Source organism: Acinonyx jubatus, chromosome C1, assembly GCF_027475565.1.
Source record: "Acinonyx jubatus isolate Ajub_Pintada_27869175 chromosome C1, VMU_Ajub_asm_v1.0, whole genome shotgun sequence".
NCBI lineage: Eukaryota > Metazoa > Chordata > Mammalia > Carnivora > Felidae > Acinonyx > Acinonyx jubatus.
In genome coordinates, this window is record NC_069381.1 from 149,211,015 (window position 1) to 149,229,681 (window position 18,667).

The 18,667-nt window shown below is 35.0% G+C and overlaps 1 protein-coding gene across 5 annotated transcripts in view; it reads right to left on the reverse strand.

The window, feature by feature from the left end:
• Positions 1-18,667, reverse strand: part of KCNH7 (potassium voltage-gated channel subfamily H member 7) — a 638,553-nt gene that overhangs the window by 44,261 nt on the left and 575,625 nt on the right. For all 5 annotated transcript variants that reach the window (XM_053215167.1, XM_027055624.2, XM_053215165.1 and 2 more), the window contains one exon: positions 12,772-12,971. In XM_053215167.1, coding sequence (XP_053071142.1) covers positions 12,772-12,971 — 200 coding nt within the window. The remainder of the gene's footprint in view (positions 1-12,771; positions 12,972-18,667) is intronic.

Below are 18,667 nucleotides of genomic sequence, written 5' to 3' on the forward strand. Positions count from 1 at the left end.
CAACTTTTACCTGGATGCTGATAGGTAAGGATTTTCAAATTAAGTTAAATATTCACAATATACTCTATTATTCCTTCCTCAAATTTAAGATACATGATTCAATGTTTGCTGTTTATTAGGCTGGACTGCCAAATACTCTTTTTTGGTGGGTATACTTTCTAAATTCTGTTAGAAGAAATCAACAATGGAGTTTTTTTTTATGAAGATGTTCTCCAGACACCATCTATAGTGTTTTAAACCCTCTATGTGCTCTGGAAAGAATCACAATGTATTTTCTTATAGATATCCTCTATCCAGATAATATTGGAAAGTTGGTTTATGTTGTAATGAATGCATTTTTATTTGTTTCACTTAGCATAGCTGCAGAGAGGAACATTCCTAAAGGCAGGCTGAAAAGGGCACTGTTGAAGAAGACAGTCTGTGTCAAATGATTCCCCTAAACAGCAAATTAATCTTATGAACAAGTTTGGTAACTATGATAACTCATATTAGGAAATTTTCTGAGGGGCTTCTCTGGTTCATTAAATACACTTAGATCTTGACAAATTAGGATTAATCAAAACACAAATTAGCACTCCCCTTGAAACACTAATCCTCAAGTGTGATTATCAAATAGATGATGCAGGCAATATATTAAATCTTAAATCTCTGCCCTTAAGACTTTATAGCATTTTCTGATTCTGATAGAATCACTGTTTGCCATGTGGGCATTCAGCATTTGATAAATCCTTACCACTTACAAAATACTGAACCTTGCTTTTGTTGTTTCTAGAAACTCATGCATTCCCTAATTTGGAGGTCATCCCAGATCATGTTATTGTTATGGTTATGGTTTATCATTAAGGAATAGGAAACATATAGTTTTCATCTTTCCTTGGAGATTACATGTTTAATACTTCATGTTTACCCACTGATCATGAAAAGTGGATTGTTTTAGGAGTTATAAACATTCAAGTGTATGCAGCTGTGGTCTGAAGCTCAAACTGCTTTGCTATCTGCTTTCTTATTTTACCTTCATGTGACTAATGAGAATAAGGAGTTATTTTATTGTATAAGGATACCATATCTGGCCAGATTGTTGGCAAAGCAAAGTATCCTGCAATCCATGATAGGGGGCTTTATAAACCTTGAGAAAATTAACTAATTTTAAAAATGTAACTTTTCCACATTTGTCACATGGTTACATCATTTAGAAACAAAATCATGAACAGAACAGAAACTTGCCACACGTAGACAGGGAAACCAATGTCATAAATCCTGAACCACTTTTGATACAAGTAATGATTCCCTGAAAAATGAAACAGTTTTCCCTCCTGCTTCTTCTCCTTGCCTCTCTCAGTTAACAGCATGATATGTGAGATGCATCTTTGCTTCCAGAAGGACAACTTTAAACTGACTCCGATTAAGTCAGGGCCAAGGATGAGTTGGAGTGTGGGTAATGATGAGTAGGCAGAAAGGATTTATTGCTTTTACATCCATGTCCTTGTTACCCAGATTCTGGAGTTCTGCTGACTCAGCAGAAGACTGATTATTTTTATTTTATTTTATTTTTTAAAAGGTGCATTAAGATGTATGCAGTAAAATCTCAAGGGAAACCCACGGAACCCACTAGGTTTTCTTAAGGTAACAGGAGGAACCTGGATACTGAGAAACAATTGCAGGAACTTCCACTGAACCCAACTCCTTGAGAGGGAGCGAGGGCAGGCATTAACAGAATAAATTACAGTGGGGTCTATTGGATGCTTTGAAAACACTTCTTCCAAAATGGATGAATTGTAAATGACCTGAGCTTGCTCACAAAGAAAGGAAAAGGGAGTGCAGTCTGCCAGGTAATGAAAAGAGTGATTTAAGTACCACCCTGTACTTGATATGCTGTCTTGAACTTAAACCTAGTTTTGTTTTCAGAAACCTTTCTCATGTGATAATATTTTAGAATCAAATGTTTTGATTCAACTTTATATAAAGCATAGAGAGTGGTGATTACCTCATTTTTTATATGTGAAAGCTTAAATATAAATGCATTAGGGATTTTATTTGTGGAGGAACTAAGACTTCAGACTTAGTCTAGGGTTCCTTCAACTATTTGACTTACCACAGCTGTCCATTACACTGGATTTCTAAAGTTGCGTCTAACGTGGCGACAAAACGTCCCCCATTCATTTCATTTATTGGTTTTTATCAATAATTAACAAAGAATAGAAATGTAGCATAAATGTCATTTTCACTCTGTACCAGTTAGGGTATTTGTTCCTTCGAATGGTTAGGGTCAGACAACAATTCCAATTGTTTCCTAGAAAAAGTGATGACTATATCAGCAACTACCAAACTTTTCACAAAATAGGAGAAGCTCTCAAAATAGCAGAAGTTCTCTTCCTCCACCTATCTATTCCTCTTCTGTAAAATGTATTGATTCTTGCTACCCCGGCACTCTAATAAATGTTTCAGATATTGTTCCTACACATTTCTACTTCTGCCGACTGAATTTTAGACCAGCTGTGCGTGTTCTGAAATCTATTTAGGCCAGCTGTACTTGTTAGTGGAATCATGTAACTTAATCATGTTGCACATAAAATAATAAAATATGTGTAAAACAAGAGAGCAGTTTCCTTCATCCCCATGAAAATAAAAAGCTAAATGCTTTGGAAAGACTTAATAAAGATGAGTCATCTTAAAAATTGCAACTACAGATTGTTTTTACATTAAGTGTACGCGCTTAAACATTTATAAAAGTAGAAATGTTATATAGTCCATTAACTCTGACTATAATCCAAAAAGTTTTAAAAATTATTAAAACATGACCAGAAAATCAGAAATACATGGATATTAAGAACCATACTTTATGATAACCTTTGGATCAAAGAAGAAATAATGCAGAAAGCAATAAAAGGAGAACAAGTCATACCAAAACCGATGCAACCACAGAAAAGCTTGCATTGAAAGGAAAATGTACAGTCTTAATGCCTTCGGTATTACAGAAGAAAGACTCCAACAATAAAAGACCTTAATACAATCTTGAAAATAATAGACCAATCCAAAGGGATAAAAAATGGGGAATTAATGAGGGCAAACTCTGGAAATAAAAAGAATAGTGGCAAGTATAAATTAATGCAAAGGCTAGTTCCTTGAACAACATCCAATGAAATTCATAAATCTTTTGAAAGCCTGCTAAAGGAAAGTAGAGAGAACAAAACATACAAGTTTAGGAATGAGAAGGCAGATGTACCTGCTAATACAGAAAAGACTGGGTTGGAAGAGAACCCTACATGCTATTTTACAACTCTGAAAGCCTAGATGAAATGGACGAAGGCTTCACAAAACAAACATTACCATATTGGCCAAGGAAGAAAGAGAGTAAATAAATACCTAGTAGAGTTGAAATGGTGATTAAAGACCTATATGAAAACCTCCAGGACCACATGGTTTTACAGATAATTTCTTTCTAACATTAAAAGAGTATATAAGTGTATGCCATATCAAAATAGAGGCAAAATTCTAAATAATTTACTAACCAACAGAATCAAAAAAGAATAAAAAACTCAGTGACCAAGTAGCGTGTATTTCAGGAATGCAAAGATATTTTAAAATATTAGTCTTAATGGTGAAGTTATTTTTATTGAAGTCAGCTATCCCTATTCAAAATTGTTTCGGAAGATCTAGTGAACTAAAAATCATAATACATAGTATTTAAAAAGAGAGAGTGAATTTCTTTCTTTTTGATGCTGATATGACTGCACACCTAGAATATCCAACATAAATGCTCAAGGAAAATCCTCCAAAACCCCAAACCAAACCAAATTACATTAAACTAAGAAAAAGTCCTATCAAAACAATGTAGGGAATGTACTAGGTTGCTGTAAAGAAGATAGTTTGACTCCTTATTATCTATACACAGGTAAAAATGGAAATGTGTAATATATGTCATTTGTTTAACTGACTATGCTGTACAAAGTTGAAGAATAAATTTAATAGCAAAGATAAGAATTTCTTAAAAAAATTTTTTTTAATGTTTATTTATTTTTGAGCGAGAAAGAGAGACAGAGTGGGCGTGGGGGACAGGCAGAAAGAGAGGGAGACACAGAATCCCAAGCTGGCTCCAGGCTCTGAGCTGTCAGCACAGAGCCCGACCCAGGGCTCGAAACCACGAACCGTGAGATCATGACCTGAGCTGAAGTCAGACGCTTAACTGACTGAGCCACCCAGGCGCCCTCATACATTCTTTTTTTTTTTTAATGTTTATTTATGTATTTTGAGAGAGAGAGTCTTTGCACTGTCAGCACAGAGCATGATGTGGGGCTCAATCTCACAAACTGTGAGATCATGATCTGAACTGAAATCAAGAGATGGACACTCAACTGACTGAACCACCCAGGAGCCCCAAATTATACACATTCTTGACATTGTTGGTAAATCTTGATATTGGTTACAATTTCCGACTCTCATTAGCCAGATCTGACAATCTCATCTTTCGATTAGCTCAAATGTCAATGTGGACTTTGTTGTAATTGAATGAAAACAGTCATATATCTTATCTGGAAGAATAAGAACTCTCAACTAGCCAGGGAAAACAAGAAAAACAAGATTAGTTAGGGTTGACCTACTTTGTCAGATATTAAAGCATAGTATAAAGTCACTAAGTACAAATTATTATATTGCCATAGGAATGAACAAATAGAGCCAATTTGAAAGTAAAGATACGTATACCAATTATATCTGACAATTTAATGTTTAAATAAGATGGTATTTTGAATCAATAGAAAAATAATGACTTATTTACATTCTACCTTCTATTCAGATAAAGAAAATAATCTACAAAGCTATATTTCAAACAGAATACAGAATTTTCTTTCTAATCACACAACAAAACTTACAAGCAAATCTGGCACACTACTTGTATAATCCATATGTTTCATAGGACCTTTGAAAATCAGGACAAGATCTCTGAACTATGTAAGTTGACTAACTGGACCATATTGAAAATAATTTTTTTTAAAAAAACATTTTTAATCTGTAAGATATTTTTAACAAAATCAATATATTGAAAAGAGATTAGAAACAAATTGCAATATAGATGGCAGACAAAACACTATTATCTATAATTCACAGAGATTTCTTATAAAATAAGAAAAAGGTAACCAAAAAGCTATGCAAAAATGCTACGTATAGGAAATTTATAGAGGAAACATCTTGATTAACCATACGTGCTTTATTATAATGCTGTGACCTCAGTGTTTTGTGTCTATTGTTCAATATGAAGCAGTGGTCATTGACAAAGCAGACGAAATTAGAATCAGATTCTGGGCTAAAGTGCCCATCTTAAAATACAACTAACACCCCAATTTCCTGGCATCCACACATAGTGATTCCACTGTTAGAACAAGCTGAGGGTGGGGCGCCTGTGTGGCTCTGTTGAGTGAGCGTCCCTCTTGGTTTTGGCTCAGGTCATAATCTCACAGTTCCCGAGATGGAGCCCTGCGACCAGCTCTGCGCTCATGGCGCAAAGCCTGCCTGGGATTCTCTTTCCTCTCTCTCCCTGTCCCTCCTCTGCTTGTGTGCACTGTCTCTCTCTCAAAATAAATACATAAACCAAACCAAACCAAAAAAACAAAAAAACAAAAAAACAAAACAAAACCAAGATGAGGGCTAGTAGAAATGGAGCTCTATGATTCAAATACAGGAATTATACCTACACGGAATGAACCTTTGACTTATCTTCTCACCCTGGTAGGTGTTTCTAGCTACTGATATGTTTCAGTTCTGTGGTGGTGTAAAGCATTGTGATCTAAGAAGATTCCAGTGGAGTGGGAAAAAAATGAACTGCAGCACTTATATAAATGATTTAGCACAGCTCCAGAGTATGAAAATGTCTATCTTAGGTGCTGGAGCCTGAATAAGAATGATTCTTATCAGTTCTTAAATTGAGTGTAGACTTCTGGGGGTGACCCGCCTGACCAATAGGAGCCCCAAGATGCAAACAAAAAGAGGTTTTTAAGGAACATCTGCTATAAAAGAGGCAAGGATTATATATTTTTTCCACTCACACTCATCCACACGGATAGCATAATGTCTAAACCAAGAAAACAATTAAAAAATATGTCAATTCCTTAAGTACTACTGCCTTAAGACTATAAGAACAATTGAACTGGATGAACTTACTCTTGTTTGCTTTTACCCCTAAAAACTGATATAAAAAAACTCTGACATCTGTTTGGATGTATATTAAAAAAATAAATTAAAAAAAAAACCACCTAAATTCTGACATAGTGAGTGGACTATTAACATATCCATTTCTTTCTTTTCTTTTTTTTTTTTTTACACATCCATTTCAATATAAATTTCCAGGTTCCTGCAATGTCTCAGATAATTCTCCCACTAAAGAAAATACTGGACTTTATTTTGTGAGAAATTGTGAATGGCTTGATTTCATTAAGTTTGATAAATGCTGAATTACTCTGATATTTGAATTAAAAGGGACTTAAAGTCATATTTACAGAATGTTGTAAAGCTAAATTTTGATGTCTTTCTGTATTTTTTTAAATTACAGGCTAAATCTGTGTTGAATAGTAAGTGATCTCAAACTGAATGGAGTTTGAATTACTCCTGTGCTTCTAGGACTCCAGAGAAAGTGTTTGGAAACGCATCACATGCTCCAGCAGGAGGAGATGCACTCTAGAGTCCTGTTTGAATAGTACCATTATTTCAAAGAGCTAAAAAAATTGGACACATCATTTCCACTATCCTATTGTTGGGAGAAGAACATTACTAACGAACGGAAGAACTGCAATAAGTTCACTGCCTCAGTGTGGTATTTTTGCAATGACTGTTTTTTCATGCATAAAGCCCCAGGCCACGTTGTCATTTCCCGTGGTTCAGGAACCACCGAAGATAAAATCCCACTGTTAAGAGCTCCCTTTGCACAGAAGCAGCATGGTGCCAGCCGTAAATAAGTCCTTCTTGATAACGGTTGGAGACAAGGATGAAGTGACCATAATCATTTGTGAAACATGATGGAGCACATACCATTTGGGACACGAAAATACCAGATGCCTGTCTGAAGTCTGCTATTGTGCATGTCAGGGGGCTCCAGATGGCACTTACTGTTCTGTGTGCTATTTTTGAGACTTTAGAGTAAGTAGCTTGGTAAAAAATAGGAAAGACATGCACCTTGCCCTTTCTAAAGCACATATGGTTCAGGTACTGGCTACACTAGGCAAGCATGTGTGCTAGGAGATTTCTTGCTAGTGAGAAACTTTGCTGCCTACACAGTTTCTGTAGAGCCAGGCAGTTTCTGTTAACTAATCAGCATGCAGATGAAAACATCTTCTAAAGTACATTGTAGACAGCTATTTTAATACAACTCCTAAATAGTACCTAGGTATTTCCTTACAGAAAACTAAAAGATGTCTCACCAGTCCTGATGGGATGAGCCCTGGGTGTTGTAAGTGATGAATCACTATATTCTACTTACTGCTGAAGCCAAGACTATGCTGTATGTTAACTAACTTGAGAATAAAAAAAAAATAAATAAATATAAAAAAAATAAATGCAGGTTTTTGCCAGTCTCCATGTCCCATTTTCAAATGTGTGAATTTACTCGCTAGTCTGTGTAGAGAAGAAACATGTTTTTTTTTTTCAAATTCGGCAATATCTGCAATGCTTTTTGCAGGCTGACTGCTGGTTTTGAAACTATGCTTTTTTGTGAAGAATATTACCGGTCAAACAAAAAAAAACATCAATGCAAACTATACACCGATGTGAAAATTGTGTTGTGCTATTGGTATCTTTAAATGTAAGTGATTTTCTTCTCTGAAGAATTCCTAGAATCCTTGCCTGCTAGAGGGGTAAATATGAGGCTACCGTATTTTTAATCATTTTTTTAAACTTTATGACTAAAGAATCAAAGGTTTTCCATTGACCCTACTTATCAACTTGGCTGCATAAAGGATCCTTAGAAAAAGTTAAAGGGGGATGAAAACAATATGGTAAAAACAAGCCATGCTGTTCTGTATATTTTGCTTAACATTTCCAATGGGGTTTAATGTCACAAGGACTGTTTCTATATGAGTGGCTGACTTGCACAGGCCTGAAAGAGCTCATCATTACCTTTCACTATGGTGTATCAAAATAGACTGTGAGTGGAGGAGATTTATATAAAGGCCTGGCATAGATGAAGTCATTTCAGTTAGCATAGAGAATGGGTACAACAAAGTGTTTGATGGTGTAGAGTTAGATCATGGATGCAGAAATAATCAGTGTTTGTAGTTAACAATTAAGTAGAGAGTAGTCAGCAGTCAGTAGTAGTCGTAGGTAGGTAGCAGTTAGTACTTAAGGTCAATAGGTAGAGTTAACAAATGATTCTCTGAGGGATAGCAGAGGAGCTGGAGAAGAGCCGTGGAAGGAAATGAGATTTTCACTAAGATGCTTCTTAGACATCACATCAACTCCAAGGAGTAAGAATTTCTATTAAACAATATGCTTATTATTTATTTGTCTCTTCTCCATTTTGATTGGCTTTGTTTGTTTGGGCTATTATAAATGAATGATTTGTCACTCCGAGTCCTATTTTGGTTCTAAGCATTTTTAGCCTACTCAGTTGACTCTTGAATGAGATCCCTAAAAGTTCTCCCCGCTTTTTCAACTCTTCTCCTATTTTATACCTCCTTCTTTCTGAGGACTTAATCTACCCTCTGCTTAACCAAGGACATTGGACCATGTGGTGCTAATGCCATTGAGTTTTCTCCTTTTCTCCTCAAAGTCAGCGCCTTTACCCTTTTTCTTTTTGTACCTGCCTGTCTTTAAGGAAAACTTGTCTATCTACCCTGCTGAAACATTCATCCCTCTTCCTAGGTTCTCATTCCAACTCCTTTCTATGTCTCTTTCGCAAAAATTTCTCCATTAATACCTCAGGATAAAAAAAAAAAATGTCAGTTGCTCTTTCTTCCGAAAATAAATTAAATAAAGTTGTTTCCGCACTACCTGCCTTAATTTTCTCTTGTGCTTCCCCACATATGGGACTCAATTCCTGTCCTAGTGTTTACCTGAAATGGTTCCCTTCTGTTCTCTGTCATCGACAATTCACAATAAAAGAGAACCACAAGCTCACTACAGATAGCAAGGGAGCAGGCAGCAGGTAGGTTTGAATCTCCATCTTTAAGCAGAAAATCTCCCATAATAATTGTTCTATATGTTTAGCATATTTGAGTTCTGGTGCTTTAAAAACATTTGACAATGACAAGTTTCATGAAATTACAGAGAGGTTAAGTGACTTGTCCAAGATGAGTGGCAAATTGAAGAGCTGGTATTTAGGTCTTCTGAATGCCTGTTCTTATTTTTTTATATTATTAGCCATAACTAGGGGGGGCATTTTTAAGATAAGAAATAAAATTCTTCCTCAGTTGTTCATAAAGGATTGTCTTCCATGTCAATATAATTTTAAATTATGAAGTCGTTTCTGTCATGAATGATTTATTTCCCTCCCTCCAGGATGATGTATAGAGCCTGGTCACAAGGCCAGGCCCTTGTGTGTAATATGAAGAAATTTGACTCTATATTGACTTTCAGTTCTTGACAATGTTGTAACTAAAATCAATGTGGGATAATGTCAGAAAGTTTCAGACTGGGTCAGAGGACAGCTTTCAATTTGGGAAAATCCTTGAGATACCCTTTCTCAATCTTAATCTGAGAAAGTATCTCCTTTTCCTAACTGGTCAAATTTGGAGGAGTAGAAGGGAGAGAGTTTTTCAGAATTGACCTATAGACATTTTTGAAAAAATTGTCATTATTCCTAAGCTTGACATCAGATACAAAAGAACACTATCCTTTCTTTAATTTCATTATCTTGACTCTTTTCCCTTTGTACTCTGAACCATTTGGTTCCATTGAAAGGGAGCCCATAAATGTCCCCAGAATACTTTTGGTTCTGGAATATTGTGACAATAGCTATTTCACAAAAAGCAAAAGATCCAGGGAATAAGAAATATGGCTGCACATTTTAGGCCTATTTCCTATGTTTTGAGTTCTGTCAAGGAATCCCATGTTTTGGGTTATGAAAAATAATTTTGAGTCAGTTAATACATGTAATTGGAAACCTTATACCTCATTTTGACATGGTTGGACAGTAAAAAAAAAAAAAATGACCTGAAATGTTTCATGAGAAACTATGTCTAAGGTTGTGCTTAAATGAAATAACGTGAAATGCTGATGTAAAATACAACAGTTTGATGTACTTTATGTATCACAATACATAAATTTAAATCACTTTAAATTATTATTAAATTACTATTTGGTTAACAATAAACTAACAAGACACGGGGATTATAAGAATGTGGTTTTAGAGGTAAAAAAATCTACTTTGTTTTTTTTAACCTCTCAATAGTCTAAGAGTACAGTTACTTTTCTCTAACTTTGTTTTTTTTTTTTTGCACATTGTGTGTAACAAGCAGGCATCTTCCACTTGCTGAGTTTTCAGTTATCTTGCACTTTGATTTTTTTACTCACTTTGTAGTCACAAGATGAGAAATGTAGACACTGTGTACAAACAAGAAGTTCGTGCAAAGTCAAGCTCTCAAAACCACATGCAAGACTCAGTGGCACATGGTTTCGAGCTTACACACTCCAGGATCATGTAATTACAGGCATGCAGATGGAAGGAAAGTAAAGCACCTACATCATGAAAATAGAGGATGATGAAAGAGAATGACATTTTCTTTATGACAATTATCTAATGCAAACCGTATACCCATAACCTTTATCAGAGTGGAGGAAGGAGCAGATAAGTGACTTTTTGTGGGGAGGGGGAAACTGTATATAAATATTACTAGAGGTCAAGTTCTTGTTAAACTTAAGGATTTCTATTCTGTACTTGGCCTCTTCCAGGTTATCTTCTCCAGGTCCTTGCTTTGTATTTCCTTTGCTACATCATGCAAAAAAGATCAGAACTAACATTGGAAATCACTTAACAAGCTCTAAACCTGACAGATAACAAGGGTGTTCTCCACAATTTACACGAGAATTAAATTGGATATAAATACCTCCTGTTCTTACCGGTGGGTGTTGTGATTCCATGTATTAAGGTGTGAAGCAGACAGGAAAGAGATAAATCTTTCATAAGTACATTGTAAATAGGCAAGTGGTATATAAACCATATTCATAGGTAATAGAGTCAAACAATGAAAGCTAAATAGTTGTCAAAAAGAGACTTTATCACAAAAATGGTCACAAAACTAGTTATATGGAGAGGGGATGTACAATATATAATTGGTTTATTACTGTTAGTGAAATAATCTGGCAGTATGGAACAACAAAATTGAGTGACACGTGTTCTGATGAAAAAGTCTTGACACTGCTTCAGCCAACCCAGAGTTACAGAATCCCCAATAGTTTCTGAATGCTGGTATCTTTGTTCAACAATAATACAGATGGAAACATCGAAAGTGATAAATTGGTAGGTGCTTTCTTATGAAATTTAAGTTATATCTTAGTGATATAAATTTATCAAATGAATTTTCTCAAGTAACTTTGGGATAATTAGAAATAACTCATGGAATTCAGTTATGCTTTTATATGAAATGTACTAATTGATTGGCTTATCAAATGTCAATTTTTATACCGGCATGTCCTTACTTCTCAGTCAAATACATCACATTTGGCTTTAATCTGCTTATCCTTACATGGCTTTCAAATTGGGCAACATTTGCCATGCCTTCTGCCCTTTGACTGCTAATTTTTGTCAGAATTTGCTTTTTTGTCAGAATATTACCAGTCAAATAAAAAATGTCAAATTAAATTGGATAGGCTTACTTATGCAAAAATTGTATTATGCTGTTCATGTCATTAAATGTGAGTGGTTTGATTTTCTGAAGAATTCTTAGCAACAGGGTCCTTGCCCACTGGAGGAGTTGACACATGGGAGGCCATCGTATTTTTAATCTTTCCTAATAGATCTGTGATATGCCATAGAATTCGGGCGTGTCACATAATTTATCTGTAGGAATCAGTCTCTGTAGCTATACAGGTAGGTCAAGAGAATGTGTGCAATTCACCTAATAATAAAAAGAGCTCTTTATGCCATGGTGATGTCCTTAATTATGTTGATTTTTAAACATTGATAGACGTGGGAGGAATTATGAAAAGTGATTGTTGATGTTGAATTTGCTTAAAAGTTATGAAGAAATCCATATTTCCTCCTTGAAAGGAAAGATGCATTAAACCAGGTACAGTAAAAGGGCACATAGTTAATTGTTGTAAATATAGAAAAATTTGTCCTTAACAGAAATATGAAACTTCCAATCATAAAATGTTTATGGCATGCTGAAGTTCCCTAACCTCTCCCACAAATCCTCAAAATGTCCTGTTTTTTTTAAAGGAATGTTAACTTTGGATTTCTGTTTGGGGGCATCAGAGTGATTGTTACTATTTACTTGTCAAATCTTAACACACATGGGTCCAACTATTTTTTTGGGTGCTGGAAGCTAGGACAAGTGCTGAAAGCCCAAATCCTATGTTAATCATGTTCTCCCTAACCAGAAGTGGGAACTCTACTACACAGTTATATCAGTTTGCATCATGTTATAATGCCTTTGCCACACAGTATAACTAGATATAGCACCATGCAATGCCATGAATTGAGAATGAGAGACTATCTCCAGGGGAGAAAATAAACATCCGAGAGGAAAACAAAAGCAAGGGGTTCAAAGCTGGTGAGACTGGCTTTCCCATTTGAACTGTAGCTATAATGCCTGAAGTACTTCCATTTTGGAAAACAGAAATACATACCATGTTCATGTCAATGCCATTGGTGTATGTCCATGCATGCTGGAAATATTCTTCAAGCCGCTGCCTCAGAGGGTTGGGGATTTGGTGAAAGCGAATGAACTCTTTTACTCGAAGCATCTGCATGTGGTACCTGGCAGTTCCCGAGTATAGTCTTTGGATAATTGCAGATACATTTCCAAAAATGCTTGCATACATTAGTGCTGGATTGGATAAAAAACAAAGTTATAGGGGAAGACTGCACTTGGGCATTTTTATATCTTGTCAGAATCTCAAGTTTGTAGATTTTTTTATGATCTCAGTCCAGTTGTAAAGATTTATCACTGGCCAAGGGGAAAAAATTAAGTTAAGCCAATATTATAAATTTTATAAATTTGATAATAAACCTGGAGAGGAAAAGTCTCCAAATTCACCATGGATTCTAAATTAGAATATAAACTCAGATTGTTTACATTATCAACCTATGATCTGGAATATTGACTACAGAGATAAAATGCCTTTAAAATAAACATTTTCTTTGTAATGTAATAAGGATATATGTCACAGAGTTACCACAGATATGTTTTCTGGAGCTGGATTAAAATGTTTATTTTTAAACTGTGACATCTCTGCCTCTCAGACTCAAACCTAACCTTTTAATATTAAAAATCTATTATAAATCTCAAGATTATTTTGAATACTTTGGTTTTGCTAAGGAATGATACATTGTTTTAAGGAACTCATACTTTCCTTATTTATTTGTATACGATTTTTAACCTATTAAAATTCAGTTTTACAGTATTTTTACATGAGAAACAGATATCTCAGGCTTGAGTATGAGGACATCATTTTATTTTTGTAGAAAAAAATAGAATATACATTTCCCTTTTGTCTGTGAGAAGAAAGAACTGCAATGGGAATCCTTGCTATACATTCCAGTACTTATGTAGAATACCCTTTTAAGTGTTTTCCGGGCTAAATCTTTGTGATGTAACGTAAGTTCTTTGAGTATCTTCTCTTTCTTTTTATGTTTGTATTGTTTCCAATAATCCTAAAACAGTGCTATATTCTATACAGAAAGTCAAATCATGATACATGGACCGTATTCTGATCTCTGGGCATGTGCCAGAACCGTAGAGAGAGGGTAGCATATGTTTAAGGCACTGGGCCTGCAATATCCTGAGCACGTGGTAAAAAATGACCACCGTGTTTGATTCAATTGTATTCAACAAACACATTCCCCACCCGCCCCCCACGAGCACAACACACTTGACAAACCTTTACTTCTATAAACCCCTTAATCGTTTTTCAAGTAGATTTTGACCAAATTCAGGTTAAGCATTTAAAAAAAACTTATCTTCTTGGTCATTTGCTTAATTTTCCATCTGATCTTTGTCTCTTGGTTCATATGGCCCTGTATACCATAGATATCTCAAGTCAGAGAATGCCATAGAGAAAGGAGTGGCCCTTTGTTTTTATCTATTTAAAGAGATGAAAGTTGGGGAGATCTGTAGTGAGCCTGACCTGGGATGTGTGAAGGACAGTAATTCTCAGTAAGGTAGACAAGCTGTTTAGATTGGACCTTCCAAAGATAAAGACTCGTGCCTAATTTGAGTAAATGAGTAGTTGATTAAGAAGAGAGTTAGCAATACTTGCCTGAAACTGATTCCTGTGATCCAAGGAGATTCCTGTGAAAAATGCATTTTACTCTTCCTAACTGTAGTGTCAGAAATATTTATGCATGCTGTTGTGTCTCCAAAGTATCTATCATTTTCTCAGGAAACAGTTATAGGTAGCACACATTAAGTTCATTTGATTTCCTCAGGGGGACATAATCAATGCCAGTTATTTTTTTTTTTAATTTTTTTAATGTTTTTATTTATTTTTGAGACAGAGAGAGACAAAGCATGAGCAGGGGAGGGGCAGAAAGAGAGGGAGACACAGAATCTGAAGCAGGCTCCGGGCTCTGAGCTGTCAGCACAGAGCCCAAAGCAGGGCTCGAACTCAAGGACTGTAAGATCATGACCTGAGCTGAAGTCGGACGCTTAACCAGGTGAGTCACCCAGGTGCCCCTCAATGCCAGTTATTTTATTTAAACCACATAACTACTTGGAGGCGGGTCAGGGAAAGCACTCTTAATTTGTTTGTAATACATACTATGGTTTCATTTCTACATTGTGGCTTTATCTCCATACTGCTATGAAAATGAACCAAAACATTAGTCTGGGTCATAGACAGGTATTTCCATTCATTGACAAAATGGCAAAATCTAGATTAAAAGCATGTAGTTTAATATATGAATAACATGTATTTCTCTTAGGCAATTCTATGTGGTGGCTTTTTAAGTTGTAATGAAGGCACAAATTATTTTTTCTGATTTTTTTTTCAGGAGCAACTGGAGCCGTAAGCAAGAAAGAAGCACAACATAGTTATATTCTTTATACAGTATTCGGTTAATGCTTAACAATTGGCATACGAGTCAAAAGTAAGATGGCAAATATGAATCCAAATATGAGTCAAAAGCAAGATGGTAGACTATATAAAGGCATTTCCCTCTTCAACTCAATATTTTATTTAGCTTTCTTCAGTAGATGTAATTTCACCAGATGGTTTGTTTTAGGCTTGGATATTATAGAAACAAAACAGGTATATCTTAAAACTTCCTTCAGCACACCACACCTAAAATCTGATATGCTAACCAAATGAATGTATTTAGTAGGCCATTAAACATTAGCTGAAATGTACCGATAGAGCAAATACACGTTTTCTACCTAATACACAAACTTTTAAAAAGTTTTAACCTAAAAAATTAGATGTTATAGGTGTGTAATTTACATACAATAAGTTAAATAGGTGTTAATGGTACAGATCAATTAATTTTTACCAATGTATATGCTGCTATAAACACAATCAAGATATAGAACATTCCATCACCCCAAAAGATTCCCCAGTGTTCGTTGGCTTCCTGCATACTCACTTCAGAACCTAGACAACCACTAAGCTCCAATGTATGTCATTAAAGATTAGTTTGCATTTCCTAGGTTTTCATATAAATGGAATCATGATGTATACATTCGTGTTGACTTCTTTTGTTCAGCATGTTTTTGAAATTAATCCTGTTGTTGTATAAATCATTAAAATGTTCTTTTCTTTTTTTTTTTAATCACTGTGCAGTATCCATCCAATGGCTCTACCAGTTCAGTTCATCTCTTCTGTTGACAGAAAGCTCATTGTTTCATTTTTGGCTACTATGAGTAAAACTGCTGCGAACATTTGTGTACAAGTCTTTGTATGGGCATATACTTCCATTTCCCTTTCAAACACCTAGGAGTGGAATTGTGTGGTATGTTTAACTCTATAAGAAACCATGCGACTGTTTCTCAAACCTGTGTCAATTTATACTCCCTCCAGCAATATGTGACAGTATCAGTTGTTCCCAAACCAACAGTTGGTATTGCCAGTCTTTCATTTTAACCTTGTAGTGGCCATGTAATACCTCACTAGAGTTTTCATTTGCATTTCCTGATGACTAATGACATCTTTTCCTGCACTTATTGTCCATTAATTTATCTTCTTTTGTGAAATGTGTTTAAATCTTTTGCTACTTTTTAAATTGAGTTGTCCTTTATTATAGAGTTGTAAGAATTCTTGATATATTCCAGATACAAGTCTTTTTTTTTTTTTTTAGGTCTAAGTATTGAGAGTATTTTCTTCTAGTCTATCATTTGTTCCTTTTCTTAATAGTGTCCTTGGAAAAGCTGAGGTACCAATTTTGATGAAATACAATTTATCAAATTTTATTGTATGGCTCAGGATTTTTTGTTTCAGTTTTGGTAATTTGTTTCACTAAGAAGCTTTTCTATCACATCTAAATTGTCATATTTATTATTATAAAGTATTTCATAATCTTATTTTATTATTCTTTTAATATCTTTATAATGGATAGTAAGATCTTTTCTTTCATATAAGACATGTTAACTTATGTCTTCTCTCTTACCAGTCTAATAGGAGGTTTATCAATTTTATTGATCTTTTAAAGAGCCAGAATATACTACCATTAATTTTCTCTAATGTATGATTTCTATTTTATTAACTTTTGCTCTTATCTCTGATATTTCTTCTACTTATATGTTTAATTTGCTTGTCTTAAAATAGAAGCTTAGATCCTTGATTTTTAGATCTTAAGACAGAAGCTTAGATCTTTGATTTTTAGATCTTTTTTTTTAAAATATAAACACTTAAGGGGTGCCTGGGAGACTCAGTTAGTTGAACGTCTGATTCTTGATTTCAGCACAAGTCATGATCTCATAGTCGTGTTATCGATTAAGCCCCACATTGGGCTCAGCACAGAGAGTGGAGACTGCTTGGGATTCTCTCTCTCTCCCTCTCTCTGCCGCTTCCCCAACTCATGCTCTCTCTGTTTCTAAATAAATAAATAAACTTAAAAAAAATAAAAACACTTAAAGGTACACATTTCTCTCTGAGCACTGTTTTAGCTGTCTCTTACACATTTTGATACATTTTATTTTCTGGTTCCCTCCCCCATTTTCAGGGAATCCACATACACATTTGTTAAAGTGCTTGGTATTGTCTACCAGTTTCATCATTTCTGTCAATTCTGGCTCTGAGCTTCATTTGTTTGTTTTATTAAGATATGATTGACATATAGCATTATATTAGTTTCAGAAGTACAAAGTAATGATTTGATACTTGTATACAGTGAGAAATGATCACCAAAATAAGTCTACTTAATATCCATCACCACAGTGATGATAACTTTTAAGATCTACTTTTTTTAGGGGCACCTGATGGCTCAGTCGGTTAAGCATCCAACTTCCTGTTTAGGCTCAGGTCATGATCTCACAGCTTCGTGGGTTAGAGCCCCACATCAGGCTCTGTGTTGACAGCACAGAGCCTGCTTATGATTCATTCTCTCTCTCTCTCTCTCTCTCTCTCCATCTGTCTCTGCCCCTCCCCACCTTTTTTCTCAAAATAAATAAATAAACATTAAAAAATAGCCTAAATTTTTTTTTTTTGATAGTTTAGGGGTGCCTGGGTGGCTCAGTCGGTTAAGTGTCCAACTTTGGCTCAGGTCATGATCTCGTAGCTTGTGAGTTCGAGCCCCATGTCCGGCTCTCCGCTGACAGCTCAGAGTCTGGAGCCTGCTTCTGATTCTGTCTCCCTATCTCTCTGCTCCCTGCCCCCCCCAGCCCCGTTCACGCTCTGTCTCTCCCTCTCTCTCAAAAACAAATAAACATTAAAAAATTTTTTTGGAAGTTTATAAATGTTAGTTTAAAAAAAATTGGTAGTTTAAAAAAATTAAAAAAAAGATCTACTCTTCTAGCAAGTTTCAAATGTACAATATAGTATTATTAACTACAGTCACCATGCTGTACATTACATCCCTATTTGTTTATTTATTTATTTTTTATTTATTTTAATAACCAGAAATTTGTACCTTTGATTCCTACTCAGTTAACTAAAGTGTTTTCTCTTTTCCTAAAATATGAAAATTGTCTGAAGAAACCAAGTATTCTTCTTAAGGAATCAATAGAAATAGCTTATTGCTATAATTAAGAAGGAAGGTAGGAAAGAAAGGAAAAAGGTAGGAAGAAAGGAAGGAAGGTAAAAAGACTGCCACAACCCTGATTTAGGGATTAGAGATCGGGTATAGGCCAAATAAAGAACTGGGTTTTCTTTAATTTAAGATAATTCACAGGATAAATAGTAGTATGTATTTAACAATCCTCACAAGTGATGGGTATTCCCTAAGTGGTGAGCAGGTTAAACTTCAGTGCATTTGAAAAATTCCTTCTTGCAAATTCTAAGTTTCAACATGCAGGTTCTGTTTTCTTTATGAAAAGTATATATATTTTTCCTATACAGATGTTTAAGTAATTAGGAACAGACTTTTAAAAAT